General features: G+C 43.2%; 1 protein-coding gene across 9 annotated transcripts in view; it reads left to right on the top strand.

Moving 5' to 3' along the window:
* Huwe1 (HECT, UBA and WWE domain containing E3 ubiquitin protein ligase 1) overlaps positions 1-15,289 on the top strand; it is a 169,090-nt gene that overhangs the window by 132,548 nt on the left and 21,253 nt on the right. For 7 of the 9 annotated variants that reach the window (XM_042684866.1, XM_042684865.1, XM_042684871.1 and 4 more), the window contains 12 exons: positions 754-926; positions 1,278-1,426; positions 2,150-2,225; positions 3,100-3,198; positions 3,767-3,900; positions 4,077-4,245; positions 5,506-5,734; positions 8,464-8,642; positions 8,883-8,972; positions 9,123-9,277; positions 10,967-11,012; positions 13,381-13,668. In XM_042684866.1, coding sequence (XP_042540800.1) covers positions 754-926; positions 1,278-1,426; positions 2,150-2,225; positions 3,100-3,198; positions 3,767-3,900; positions 4,077-4,245; positions 5,506-5,734; positions 8,464-8,642; positions 8,883-8,972; positions 9,123-9,277; positions 10,967-11,012; positions 13,381-13,668 — 1,787 coding nt within the window. The remainder of the gene's footprint in view (positions 1-753; positions 927-1,277; positions 1,427-2,149; positions 2,226-3,099; positions 3,199-3,766; positions 3,901-4,076; positions 4,246-5,505; positions 5,735-8,463; positions 8,643-8,882; positions 8,973-9,122; positions 9,278-10,966; positions 11,013-13,380; positions 13,669-15,289) is intronic. The other 2 variants (XM_042684872.1, XM_042684873.1) reach the window with 2 other exon arrangements.

Consider the following 15,289-nt stretch of genomic DNA (forward strand, 5'->3'; position numbering starts at 1 on the left):
AAATAGCTGGGTGGAGTTGTGGCTCAAGTGTTAGGCCCGAAGTTCCCATATTTTAACCATTTTTCTAACCAATTTGTTCAGTAGTACATGTAACCAAAAAAATAATAAAAATAACAAACAAAAATAAATTAGCAAAAAGCCAGAAGTATAGCTGTGGCCCCAGTGGTATAGTGTCAGCCTTGAACAAAAAAGCCAAGCAACAGCATGAGGCTGCATGTTCAAAGTCCTATACTGGCACCCAATTTATAAACAAGTTTGATTGTGCTAATTTGAGCTCTTAAGAGAACTAAATAATAATTTTCATTTATCACAGAGTCTGGTATATCTGACAAGTGCTTTGCTACTTTTATAATCATCCAGGATACATTCTGGTTTCTAGTCTAGTCAAGTATTTGTTACTTACATGCTTAATTACCACAGCTCCATAAAATAATGGCATTAAATTAACTGTGTGTGTGTGTGTGTGTGTGTGTGTGTGTGTGTGCGTGCGTGCGTGCGTGCGTGCGTGTGTGTGTTTGAGTTAGATCAATTTTTTTTTGGTTAGAGACCAGAATTTGAACTGACAATTTTGCTCATTGGGTGGTACTCTTCCAACCCCCAAATATATTTTTCTTGTAAAGTAAAATGTTCTGTCATCATGTGCCCCTTTCTTAGTAGGTTCTGCTACAAGGGCCTTAGTCACATTTTGAGGACATACACACAATTTTTATTTTTTCAATACTCAGTCCATCTCTGTATCATCCTTTATCTCAGTCCCAATATGGCCAACACAGTCAATGCTGCTCTGAAGCCTTTAGAAACTCTTTCTCGGATTGTGAACCAGCCCAGTAGCCTTTTTGGCAGCAAGAGTGCTTCTAGCAAGAGCAAATCTGAGCAGGATGCCCAAGGAGCCACTCAGGACTCGAATAGCAACCAGCAAGACCCAGGTAGGGAATCGGAGCCAATGGACTGAAGAGCTGGATGGGTGGTAGTGTACAGTTGCTTTCTGGGCATGGGATTGTAACTGTTCTGGCTTGGTGTTGTTTCCCTGGGAACTTGCTGGCCTTCCAGAGATCTGTCATAGTGACGTGGGGATCTGCCTCACACTGAATTCCTTCAAATTGCAGCCTTATTTGGCTATCCTCACACGTAGCCTTGTCTTTTCCTTTGTCACCCATTCATTCTGAGAATTTGTAAAGGTGCCCAAGGAAGGGACCTTATTGTCTTCGTGCTTTCCTCGTGGTGCCCAGCACAATAGGCACCATTTGATTATTTTGCTGGTTGGTTGATTGTTTCAGGCGAGCCTGGGGAAGCAGAAGTGCAGGAGGAGGATCATGATGTCACTCAGACAGAGGTGGCAGATGGGGATATCATGGATGGGGAGGCTGAAACCGACTCAGTGGTGATTGCTGGGCAGCCTGAGGTGCTCAGTTCACAAGAGATGCAGGTAGGGAGGCAGATCATCCAGCATTCCACTGTTGCGGCGCTGAACCAATACCCAGGTGGTGTGGGTGGGTGAGTACTTGATTGAGATTCTTGCCTCAATGATGTCTGCTTTGCAGAGGAGCACAGATTGTATGCTTAGTAGATGCTCAGCAAATGTGTGCGAATTGTATTAAAGATGGGGATGGGGGCAGAGCCAGAGTAATTGTATAGATCCCAACCAGAAACCTAGGCACTGGTGAAATGTTGAAGTAGAAAGCTGACCTGAGGCCTTTGTGCCCTGAATCTTTGATTTATTTGGCTCTGACAATTTATAGAAGCTTTTCAATAATACCTTGGTACCTGCTCTTACTAGGGCATTCATAAGCAGCAGTCTCCTAAAAAAACTTCATTATAATATCTGGAGCTAGTAGCAGATGGGTAAGAAATTGGGCCTATGGTCCTTAGAGCTGCTGGCTCTAGGGAGATTTGCATGTATTCCTGGAAAGTCCAAAGACAAACCTGGTGTCAGCCAACTGGAATGAACTCCTTTGGAGGACTGTTTGATTGCGAATTGGCACCGTGGTAGTTGCTGTGCTATTTAGCACTAAGCGTAGTTTTATGTAACATTCTCTGTCGCACATTATCCTAGAAATGTATGCTCCTTTGCTGGCTATTTTTTAGGGTTTCGGTGCTAGCACAATCATAGACTTGTGTGTATCCATATGTATGTTCTATTTCTCTCCAGGTTGAGAATGAGCTGGAGGACCTGATAGATGAGTTGCTTGAGAGGGATGGCGGATCTGGGAACAGTACAATTATAGGTGAGAGCCCCAGAACTGAGTATAGCCTCTTCCTTTGCCTCAGTCTCTCTTGGGAGGATCCTTTTTCTCATCATTTGCTTGCTCAGCTCTGCCTAAGGGCTCATAGCCAACCTAGATTTCTGCTTGTCTTGATGTTGATGGTCTTATAAGATGAGAAATTCACAAGCTATTTACAGGCCTCGGGCATGTCTGAAGTGTTGCCTGTTGGGGGGGTGGAGGGGGTGGTTATCAGTATAGATTATATCAGGCATATTAAAAGGGTATTTTATTCATGGAGGCCTAGAGGATGTAGGCTGAAAAGTGTTTTCCTTTCAGTTCTTCAATGAAGTCCAGGGGTTTCTGCCTCTGTGTCTCAGTAGCATAAGTGAGATCATTCCCTGAGGGTGGCCCCTTTTAAATCTTGAGAGGGAAAGTGGCAAAAGTTCCCTACTGTTACCTGATTTTGAGGGCGTATGCGTTGTTTTTATTTTACTGATTAAGCAAATCAAAGAACAAATGCAAGTGGACATGTATTCTTAAAGCTTACAAAGCTTTTTCACAGTCAGTATCCTCTGTGGTTTCACAATTAGTGGGATTGAAAAAGACACATGTGATCATTCCATTTTACAGATGAGAAAACTGAGACTCAGACAGGTAAAGTGACTGGCCAAGCTTACCTAGCTAGTTGACAGCAAAGAATCCAGGTCTTCTCCCTCATCAAAAAAAAAAAAAAAAAAAAAAAAAAGAAAAAAAAAACAAACAAGCAAACAAAAATAACCAAAAAGACAGAAAACAAAACGGCTATCTGTTAGGTGAACATAGCTACCTAGATGCGCCCAATCTGGAAAGGGAAGTCCTCTGTTGTTCAGTGAAGGCTCTGCTCTGTAACCTTCAGTGAGCAGAAGTGGAGAGGATGAATCACAAGAGGACGTGCTGATGGATGAAGCTCCTTCCAACCTCAGCCAAGCTTCCACCTTGCAGGCCAACCGAGAAGGTGAGAGCGCTGAGGCCAGAAAGGCCTCCCTTCTTGCCCTGCACGTCTGACAGACACTACACTAGGGTTTTCCTGGAGGCAGCTGCCCACATGTGCAAAATAAGGAAGCATCTGTCTGCATGCGCTGACATAGACCATCCTCAGCCAGTTTTTTCAAATAACATGCTTGCCCAAAGTTTGTCACTTCTTACTTGGTTCGCTTTCTTCTCACCCACCTGCTCTCATCGCTCCAGATTCCCTCTTAACAACAGGATGTAGTTAGTAGCAAAGTAGGGCTGTAAAGGCAAGGGGGAACCAGTAGACTTGGCCAAGTCCTAGACCATGGCTCCTCAAGTACCACCCTGTATACAGCCTCCACATTCCGCCACGCTGCTCTCAGCTTGTTGATACATGATTGCCACTCACAGGAAATCAAGGCTGGCTCACTAAGTCTGTTAAGTGCCTAAGATCTGATTCTTCGTCTCAGAGTCAGATATCCCATTGCCTTCATACTCAGTCTGCCAGCCTGCACAGTAGCCTGTTTTCTAGCTACTCAGTATAGTCCTCCAATGTGCTCCCTTTGTTTTAGATTCCATGAATATCCTGGACCCTGAGGATGAGGAGGAGCACACTCAGGAAGAGGACAGCAGTGGCAGTAACGAGGATGAGGATGATAGTCAGGATGAAGAGGAGGAGGAGGAGGAAGATGAGGAAGATGATCAGGTGAGGGGGGACTGTGTTTGGGTTGGCTCAGGTGACACAGAGCTGCAGAAAAGCAACAGTCTGGGTTGCTAGCTAGCCTCAGCACCTCCCTCCCTCATGTGAACATATGGCCATGACAACCAGGCTTCAGAAATCCCTTACCTCCAGCAATTCTCCATCTCCTATTTTCCCTTAAGGAGGATGATGAAGGTGAAGAGGGAGATGAAGACGATGACGACGATGGCTCTGAGATGGAATTGGATGAGGATTACCCAGATATGAACGCTTCTCCCTTGGTCCGATTTGAGCGCTTTGACCGGGAGGATGATCTCATCATTGAGTTTGACAACATGTTCTCCAGTGCTAGTAAGAATAAAAGGGCTCAGCTGGGTTTTATCTCTTGATTCTTATACCCTTCTCTAGGGTAAGCCAAGCAGTGAAGCAAACCAATTACACATCCAGTTATAGACAGCACTTCTTTTTCCTATGCTGACTTTTAGGGCAAGGGCTTTCTGAGTCCATCTCTCTCAATAGCATATCCTGACACAGAGGAATAACAGGCAGATGATTTAGAGCCTGGACAACTTGATGATTTTCTTGATTGAAAAAGAGCACGTCCGACTGCATCTACACCCAAGCGCATGCTACAGTGACAGGGCAAACAAAAATTCATTTTCAGTCACAATGGATCTTGAGGGTTTGGATGACACCTTTGTGCTGGGCATTGGGGAGTGGATTTGAATAAATTCACTCCATTCATCAAGGATGCGTCTTTTCAGGGAAGAGAGTCACTCTTCCCTCCTTCCCCATCAACATCAGATTTCCCTTCTAGCCTCAAGTTAGAAGAGTCAAGTTCATAGACTCAAGTTATCTTCATAGGACAAGTCTTCATAGAACATTAATGCTATAGCAGAAAGCACTAAACTGTTCTGGTCTATTGTCTTGGCCAATAATCTCTCTTACCTCTGAGCCTCAGTTTATCACCTGTAAATGAAAAAAATGTGAAACAAAAAAATAGGTTGGATTAGAAACTTCTCAAAATACCTTCTATGATTCTCTGCATTTTTTTTTTGTGGTTTTTAATCAGTCGCTTAACCGTTGAGCCTCTGTCCTTTCAGCCAATTGGACATATATCTGAGGTGTGCCTACATTGTCCTAGGTATTGCGATTAAAGCAATAAAGAATGATGCAGTCCTTGTCCCTCCTAGGAGTTTATGGTCTATTATGAATTATAAATAAAGGGCTACCTAACCCAGTGTATTGAAGTCAGGCTTCACAGAGAAAGTGATATCTTAGGCCAAAACCCAAAGATCAGGTGAGGAAAGGGACATGAGTTTCCAAGATTGATGGGACCAGCATGCGTCTGAGGGGCATAGAAGTATCACTGTGGCTGTAGTGTGGAGAATTGATTGGGAGAAGGTACCATCTAGGAGCTTGTTGCAGTATCTAAGTAAGATGATGGCATAAGCTATGGTAGTGTCAGTAGATTAGGTGTGGGAATGAGGGAGAAAGGACAAAGCTCAGGTTTCCGTGTGAGGAAGTAAGGCCCAGGAGACATGGTTCTGATGAAAAACCATGGATGAAAATTCTCTTGGGCTCTAACCTCTTTTCATATTGTCCTTGCAGCAGACATTCCTCCATCCCCAGGAAATATCCCTACTACCCACCCACTGATGGTACGCCATGCAGACCATAGTTCCCTGACACTGGGCAGTGGCTCTTCCACAACTCGTCTCACCCAAGGCATTGGTCGAAGCCAGAGGACCCTAAGACAGCTAACAGCTAATACAGGCCACACCATTCATGTTCACTACCCTGGAAATCGCCAGCCCAACCCTCCACTTATACTTCAGAGGTGAGTTACAAAGAGCTCTTAGACACATTGGAACTCGTGTCATTCTCATCTTCACTGAGATTCATCATTGTCTTGTTTGCATGGAGAAATAGTCCCTTAATGCTACTATCAAACCAATAAGGTGGGCTGGGAAGTTGGCTCAGTGGTAGAGCACTTGCCTTGCATGCCTGAGGCCCTGGGTTCAATTCCTCAGCACCACATAAGCAAAAAGAAAAAAGCCGGAAGTGGCGCTGTGGCTCAAGTGGTAGAGCGCTAGCCTTAAGCTGAAGAGCTGAGGGACAGCGCCCAGGCCCAGAGTTCAGGCCCCATGACCAGACCAAAAATAAATAAATAAATAAACAAACCAATAAGGTATGTGTTCCATTTCTCTAGATTATATGTGTAGCCTGTGGGAGAAAACCAAACTTCATGTTATTTTCTTTTACTTAGAATCCTATGTAGCCAAGTGTGATAGCTCGTGTCTACTTTCTCAGCACTTGAGGATATCTCCAGTTTGAGACCAGCCTGGATTTGCTATCTCAAAAAAAGTCCTATCCATAATTCAGCAATTTTGAAGCATCTCACGTGCCAAATACTTAATAGCTGATAAAATCTTGATAAGGTCCTTGCTAGAGTTTAATGTGGGGTGGGGTGGGGTGTGTGTGTGTGTGTGTGTGTGTGTGTGTGTGTGTGTGTGTGTGTGTGTGTGTGTGTGTGTGTGTGTGTGTGTGTGTGTGTGTGTGTGTGTGTGTGTGTGTGTGTGTGTGTGTGTGTGTGTGTGTGTGTGTGTGTGTGTGTGTGTGTGTGTGTTATTAGGGTATGAAATCAGGGCCTTGTGCTTGTTGGACTGACCCTACCACTTGAGCCACACTTCCATCCCTGTCAGTCATGGGGTTTGAACTCAGGGCCTGGGCGCTGTCCCTCACTTCTTGTTATCTGGTAGCTAATTTTTGTTTTCTGGTAGCTAATTGGAGATAAGCGTCTCATGAGCTTTCCTGCCTGGGCTAGCATTGAGCCATGATCATCAGATTTCAGTCTCCTGAGTAGCTAGGATTACAGGTGTGAGCTACCAACTACTGGCTATCCCTGCTTTCTTTTTTTGGGGGGGGGGGTCATGGGGCTTGAACTCTGTTGCCTGGTGACTGTCCCTCAGCTCTTCAGCTCAAGGCTAGCGCTCTACCTTTTGAACCACAGTGCCACTTCTGATTTTCCAGTGAATGGTTCATTGGAGATAAGAGTCTCACGGACTTTCCTGCGTAGGCTGACTTTTTTTTATTTATTACTTTTTTTTTTTTTTTTTCCTTTTTTAGATGGTCGTGTGGCTTGAACTCTGGGCTTGGGCGCTGTCCTGCACTTTTCAGCTCAAGGCGAGTGCTCTACCACTTGAGCCACCGCACCACTTCTGATTTTCTAGTGGTTTATTGGAGATAAGAGTGTCACGGACTTTCCTGCCCTTTCCTGCCCGGGCTGGCTTTGAACTGCAATCCTCAGATCTCAGCCTCCTGAGTAGCTAGGATTACAGACATGAGCCACCAGTGCCCGGCTGCCTTTTTTTTTTTTTTTTTTTTTTTTTGGTCAGTTGTGGGGCTTGAACTCTGGGCCTGGGTGCTGTCCCTCAGCTCTTTAGCTCAAGGCTAGCACTCTACCATTTGAGCCATAGTGCCACTTCCAGCTTTTTCTGCTAAGAAATCAAATCCAGGGCCTCATGCATGCAAGGCAAACACTCTACCACTGAGCCACCTTCCCAGCCCCACAGGCTGGCTTTGAACTGTGATCCCGATCTCAGCCTCCTGAGTAGCTAGAATCACTGGCTTCAGCCAACCAGCACCAGGCTATCCCTGCTTTTTATTGGTTATTTTAAAGACAGACTCTAGCAGACATTTCTTTTTTTTTTTCTTTTTTTTCTTACATTCTCATGTAATTTGAAAATCTTATCACTGCCTCTTGAACATTAGTTGTAGTGTAAGTACTAATACCATGGCTATAGGAGATATAATAATGGGTTTGTTTGTTTGTTTGTTTGTTTTGGTTGTGGGGCTTGAACTCTTGGCCTGGGCTCTGTCCCTGCCCTCTTAGATCAAGGCCAGCGCTCTACCACTTGAGCCACAGTACCACTTCCTCTTGGCAGACATTTCTATCTCTTCTAACTTCAGCTACCATCCGCCAGATCTCAGCCTCTTAAGTCACTAAGATAGGCAGGAGCCATCCACGCTTTGCTTATGAAAAACAAGTAAAAGTAAAAGAAAGAGCCTGATGCCAGTGGCTCATACCCATAATCCTAGCTACTCAGGAAACTGAGTTTTGAGGATCCTAGTTCAAAGCCACCCTGGGCAAGAAAGTCTATGAGACTCTTTAATTAACCACCAAAAAAAGCAGCAAGTAGAGCTATGGCCCAAGTGGTAGAGCACTAGCCTTGAGCAAAATCAGGCTCAGAATTCAAGTCCCAAGACTAGTGCCAAAAAAAGTGAAAGAATGTAAATACTGTGAAGGGAATACAACAGAGACATTATATCCTAACATAGTATCTGACATGTGGAAGCCTATTGGTGGGTGTCACTGTATGCCAGGAACTATAAAATAATTTGCAACATCAACCTAAATTGTTGAATCAGAAAGATGACTAAGGCATGTATGCGATTATCTTGAAATCTATAATCAAATTATGAATTTAGTGGAGGATTCAGATGGAGTACATTAATAGGTTTCTGTATACTTAAAAGTGACAGTGATATCCCTTCATTACCCTACAGGTTGCTTGGTCCCTCAGCTGCTGCTGACATCCTTCAGCTGAGCAGCAGCCTTCCCCTGCAAAGCCGGGGTCGGGCCCGCCTCTTAGTGGGCAATGATGATGTCCACATCATAGCCCGGTCTGATGATGAACTGCTGGATGACTTTTTCCATGACCAGAGCACAGCTACCAGCCAAGCAGGCAAGTTTGTGTGGTAAAGGGGAGATTTCTTTTGTGTGTAAAGTTTTCTGCCTTCTTTTTCCCTACTGAGGAAAACAGTTTACAGTAATCAGTAGTGGCTAGCCATAGGCAACAGAAGCTTTGTTTCTAAGTATCTGTTATTTGCCAAACCTGTAATAGACCTTGGATTCTGCTAGGAAACTATTGTAATTTTTTGCATCAGTGAACAAGGCCAAGTATTTCACTTTTGTTTCCCTACAGGAACCCTTTCTAGCATTCCCACAGCCTTGACCCGCTGGACAGAGGAATGTAAAGTTCTTGATGCAGAGAGCATGCACGACTGTGTTTCAGGTGTGTGACAGCTTGGTTATTAGGGCAGGAGTAGAGACTTCCAGGGACTGAGATGAATACATTGATAGAACTGTTTCCCTTGGTTCTCTGTGGACTACTTTGACCAAACCTCTCAACTTCCTCCTCTGATCTTTGTCTCTTTGATAACAGTGGTTAAAGTACCCATTGTCAATCACTTGGAATTCCTTCGAGATGAGGAACTAGAAGAGAGGCGAGAGAAGCGGAGGAAACAACTGGCTGAGGAAGAAACAAAGATCACTGATAAAGGAAAAGAAGATAAAGAGAACAGGGATCAGAGTGCCCAGGTGATTCCCAAGGGCTGGGAGGATTCATTTTTAGCTGTATCTGTTCTTAATTCTCCCTTTTTTAAAAAATCATACACAGGTTACTAAGTCACAGTGTAGAACTTTGACTTTGCAACTGGGAAATTGTTTTTTCCAAATTCACCATTTGCTCACGTTTTTTGTATTGCTCATGGGGCTTGAACTCAGAGCCAGAGCTCTGTCCCTGAGTGTTTTGCTCAAGGCTGACATTTGAACCACAACTACTTTTTGGCTATTTATTGGAGCTGAGTCTTAAGGACTTTATCTAGAATTTCCTGCCCAAGCTGTTTCAAACTGAGATCCTCAGATCTCAGCCTCTTGAATATCTAGGAATATAGGCATGAGCCACCGGTGCCTGTCACTCACATGGTTTTTAGGAGAAAAGTTAGAACCAGAAAATTATTTCTCCAGTGTCTTTCCTGAGAAGGCTGAAGTCGCTACCAGAACTGTTCCTCACACGACAGCTAGGCATAAAGAGATTCTGACTCAGCTCATACTTTTAGTTGGTCCATTTCATTGTTCAGTGTATTTCCAATGAGGGGAGCCTTACCAGGATGATCACAGTCAATCATTTGAATTAACCTGGTCTAGGTCTCAGGTGAGATAAAAATCTTACTGTGAAACAGATATCATGTGCTAAGGTTCACCTTTATGAGTTTTCTAATATTCATTTATTTTACAAAGAAGCTTCCCACTTTTTTAAAGAATACATAAGATTTTTGCCAGTGGGTCACATCTCTAGCTACTTAGGAGGCTGAGATCTGAGGGTGCTAGTTCAAAGCCAACCGGGGCTTCAAAGATTACTATCTCCAATTAACCACCAAAAAGTTAGAAGTAGAGCTGTGGCTCAGGTAGTAAAGCATTAATCTTGAGCAAAAAAAGCTAAGGGACTGTGCCCAATCCCTGAGTTCATGTTCAAGCATACACACACATATATTAAAGGTTCAGTAGTATAGCATGTGTGGAATACACACAAAGGCCTTGGGTTTGATCTCCAACAGTACAAAGTATAAAGTTACTGAGTTTTATTACAATAATTGCTTAATGTATAGATACCTTTATAAATTTAGTGACTAATAAACAGTAACATTGTTTTAAGCATGTGAAGAAGGATTGAAATCATCTGACTAGTAATGACTGAGAGTGAGACTATAATGATAGAAAGCCTAGCAAGGTATGAGTTCCTGGCTTTTATTCCTAGTATGACCAACTAGACAAAATATGCCCAAGGATGGAAAGTATAGAGTAGTCCCAGCTGAGCTCTAATGTGATTTTTTTTTAATCTTTCATTGTTCATTTGGTCGTTCTTGATCCCCTGACCATTGTTTTAAGTAGTTTTAGAAGCTAGACCTTTACTTTTCCACTGAACTGTGTCCCTGTCTCCCCCCAAGCCATTCTTGAGCATTATATGCATAAAGAAATAAAATGAATATTTGCATAGTGGAAATGAGAGCTTACTTTAAGTCAAGTGTACAAAGCACCTTCCATCAGATCACTGGTTTGGATGGTGACTCATAGTTGACTTCTTTTTTTTTTTATTGTGAAAATACTGTACAGAGCTGTTACAATTACATGGGCAAGATAGTGAGTACATTTCTTATCAAGCTCATAGTTGACTTCTATCTCATGTGTTTGCAAAAGTCCCAGATTGATCTTCCTTTCTCTTTGCAGTGTACCATATCTAAGTCAAATGTCTCCACAGAACAGAATCTCTCAGGTAACTCTTCTTCCCTTTACCCATTTTTGCTAATTGACCAATGGATTCTTCCTCTTGACCCTTCCATATAGCTGGCCCATCTGGGCTGAAGATAGACCCTGGTGCTCTGTGGGATGAGGTAGTAGATTGTATAGTTTTAGGGTCATACCCCATCTTGGAGATAACTATACAGTCTACTGTCTTTCCTACGGTGGTACACTTCCCTCCAACTGAATGGCTGTCTTCTGGTTTCTGTGTTTATTTTAACATTAATAGTGAGGTCATATGTCTTGTTATTTCCTCTGAAACTGAGTATGGATATCCTACCTGATGGCAGTGGTTCCCACATGCCAGTCCTCAATGGAAATTATTATGGGGGTGGTTAATATGGTTTTTACCACTGAATTTGTTGTTCCATTCAAAGGGATGGTTTTTTGGTTGTTTTTTTTTTATTGTTGTTTTGTTTTGTTTTTTGGAGATTACATTCTTCCTAGTTCTTTGGTATCAAAATTTTGTTAATAATGTTGATTTTTTTTTTTACATGTCTAAACTAAGAGTTGGTAACACCTACTTTAGTGTCTATTTTTTGTTCTTTTTTCATCTAAATCTTATTGGTCCTTGGAATCTAAAAGACTAAAAACACTGGACAGTCTGCTTTGGGGGATGGTAGCTTTTGAGCTAAATGGTATGACTATGTTTTCTCTTGCTTCTAATCTTAACATTGGTCAATAGCTGTTTTCCTGATTCTAACAACTGGCTGATATGTTTCCCCACCCCTATTTTCGTGGAACTTTCTTCCATATACCTTCTATACTCTTTGGCACTTGGATTTGAAAATGATTGTATCTTTTAAAAGTTTATCTTTAATGCCAGGCACCGGTGGCTCAAGCCTATAATCCTAGCTTCTCAGGAGGCTGAGATCTGAGGATTGCGGTTCAAAGCCAGCCTGAGCAGAGAATCATCTGCAGAAGTGGTGCTGTGGCTTAAAGTGGTAGAGTGCTATCCTTGAGCAAAAATGCTCTGGGACAGTGCCCAGGCCCTGAGTTCAAGCCCCATGACCAACCAAAAAAATATCTTCAAATAGTTGTATAATGGAGTTGCAATTTAACAAAGCAGTTTATGAGTCAATGCCTATACAATATTTTTTCAGACCATGAAAAGAGGGCAGGTATTCTCAGCCCTAATCTAATAAAAGGTATCAGAAAGGGTCTGCTACTAGGGTCTGCCTACTGCTCTTACTGAGAATTCTGCTCATGCCAGGGTGAGGTAGTAAGTTGTATTGTTGTGGGGTAGGGATTTTAGGCCCCAATAAGAAGATAACTATACAACTTACTACTTTCCTTGGTATGTTGCATATTCACACTTAAGTGTTATGCTTGAATAGTTGAATCTGTCAGACAAAAATTATAGACTTTCCTTAAGTAATCAGGGATGGAAGAAAAGAAGGTGAAAGGGGAAAGACAATAGTTAGAGTGAGGCAGATAATCAGTATAAAACCAGCTTGCCCTTTGTTGATTAGAACATGTAATTATTTTACCTTTCGGCATAAACCCAACACTTAGTTATTGATTGTATGAGTACTCAGTAATAGAACATGAATATATAGAAGGGTATGGAAAGTGTATTTTAAGGATCCAGGCCCCAGTGGTTCATGCCAGTAATACCTGGCTACTTAGGAGACTGGGATCTAGAGGATCTGCTCATACTAGGCAGAAAAATTCACTAGACTCCAGCTTCAAAATACCAGCAAAAAGCAGGGCTGGAGACAGGGCTCAAATGATAGAGTCCAGGGGCTGGGAAGGTGGCTCAGTGGTAAGAATGCTTGCTTTGCATGCATGAGGCCCTGGGTTCAATTCCTCAGCAGAAAAAGCCGGAACTGTGGCTGAGGATCAAGTGGTAAAGCACTAGCCTTGAGGTAAAGAGCTGAGGGACAGCGCTCAGACCCAGAGTTCAGGCCCACAACCGACCAAAAAAAAAAAAAAAAGATAGCCAATCTAGCAAGCACAAGGTCCTGAATTCAAACCTCAGTACCACAAAAAAAATTGTTTTGAAGGAAATTCTGATGATTTTCTTGTTCCTAGGAGATAAGGAATTGGAAAAGTAGAAGATTTTAATTTAGTTTCATAGATTTTTTTTTGCCTCACTCTATCTATGTAGCCTGAACTCTTCCCCTTTCACCTAGGACACAAAAGCTTTAATAGTTAGGATCTGTGGATCATCTGGTCTGGATGCTCCAGACCAGCCAAGAGCTGTTTCTTGGAGCACTTGGTCTACAACCAAGTGCTTCTACAAAGCATTTGGTTGCTTGCTTGTCTTACCACAAGTGCTGATTGGAATGATTTCCCTGGTCCTTGGCCGTTAACCTCCATTATCATTTTTTCCGAGAAAGATGGGACTCCTATGCCTGACAGCTACCCAACAACTCCCTCTTCAACCGACGCAGCTGCATCTGATCGCAAAGAGGCCCTTGGCATTCTGCAACCCTCACAGCAGCAACCAGCACTTATACCCCCACCAGCCTTAGGAGACATTCCTCAAGAGTTGCAGTCTCCAGGTGGAGAAGGAGAGAGCTCTACACAGCTATTGATGCCTGTAGAGTCCGATGACTTGGGTGCTGCAAGAGCAAGTGGAGAAGCAGAAACAACTCAGATGGAGTTATCTCCTGCTCCCACTATAAGTAAGTAGAATTTGATCTTTGGAAGGGGATGAAACTAGAGGGAAGAAGGGATATCTTTTAGATTCATTCCTTAAATAAGTAGAGGTTTGCACATCAGCTTCCTTGGCAGAAGTTGAGGTTTCTTCTCTGTGTCCTCAACTGATTATTGTTAAGTGTCTGTGACACTGATAAAGACACCTACAGGTTATTGAAGCAAGTGCTCGGTTCATAAATGCTCGCTTTACGATTTTGACCACTTTGGTCAAAATTATCTCCATGTATAATTAGTCTTATATTTTAAATTTTTTTGCCAGTTCTTGGGCCTGAATGCTGGGACTGGTGCTGTCCCTGAGCTCCATTTTGCTCAAGGCTAGCACTCAACTACTTGAGTCACAGCACCAGCACCATTGCTGGCTTTTTCTGTGGAAATAAGAGTCTCACAGATTTTCCTGCCTGGCCTGGCTTCGAACTGTGATCCTTAGATCTCATCCTCCTGAGTAGCTAGGATTACACACGTGAGCTGCTGGTGACCAGCTTCCACAAATAATTTAAAATTCAGAAGTGAAATAATTAGCCCAGAGTCTCTGGACATCTACAATGATGGAACCAGATTATCATCCCTGACTCTCTTCTAGCACTTGTGCAAATGACAGACAAGTGCTCCCAACACATACAGCTTTCCCATCCTCTGAAAGACACCATCTCATGTACTTTTTTCACATTAGCTTGAAAATAGGATCTTGACATTCTTCCCAGCACAGTATTCTAACAGGGTACTTAAAACACATTTCCTATCTGCACTCTATATCATGCTTCCTGTGTTGTGTTGCTATATTGAGGTTAAGGTGTCAGCTTTATTTTTTTCCTTCAGGAAATCTTTTTTGGTTTCTTTGGAGGGGTAGGGGGGGTCGAGTCGTGGGGCCTGAACTCTGAGACTGGGCACTGTCCCTCAGCTCTTCAGCTCAAGGCTAGCACTCTACCACTTGAGCCACAGTGCCACTTCGGCTTTTTTTCTTTTTGCTTATGTGGTGCTGAGGAATCGATCTCAGGGCCTCATGCATGCAAGGCAAGCGCTCTACCACTGAGCCACCTTCCCAACCCTCTTTTTTGTTTTTAAGTCAATTTTTTTTGCCAGTCCTGGGCTTGAGTAATCTGGTCACTGTCCCCGAGCCTCTTTGTACTCAAGCCTAGCACTCTACCACTTGAGGTTACAGTACCACTTCCAGCTTTTTCTGAGTAGTTTTTTGGAGATAAGAGTCACAGATTTTCCTGCCCAGGCTGGCTTCCAACCGTGATCCTCAAATCTCAGCCTCCTGAATAAGTAGGATTACAGGCATGTGCCACTGGCGTCCCACTTTTCAATAAATTTTTATTTAATCGTTTTCATATGCTGTGATTTCTTCAAGGAAACCTTTTATTTAGATAACTGAAACTGAAAGCACTCTTGGATCTGAAGGAAATCTTTTTTGGTGGGGGGAGGGGGTCCGGTCATGGGGCCTGAACTCTGGGCCTGGGCACTGTCCCTCAGCTCTTCAGCTCAAGGCTAGTGCTCTACCACTTGAGCCACAGCGCCACTTCCGGCTTTTTTTCTTTTTGCTTATGTGGTGCTAAGGAATGGAACCCAGGGCCTCATGCATTCGAG

This window comes from Dipodomys spectabilis, unplaced genomic scaffold (assembly GCF_019054845.1).
Source record: "Dipodomys spectabilis isolate Male_0828 unplaced genomic scaffold, ASM1905484v1 ptg000091l, whole genome shotgun sequence".
Taxonomy (NCBI): domain Eukaryota; kingdom Metazoa; phylum Chordata; class Mammalia; order Rodentia; family Heteromyidae; genus Dipodomys; species Dipodomys spectabilis.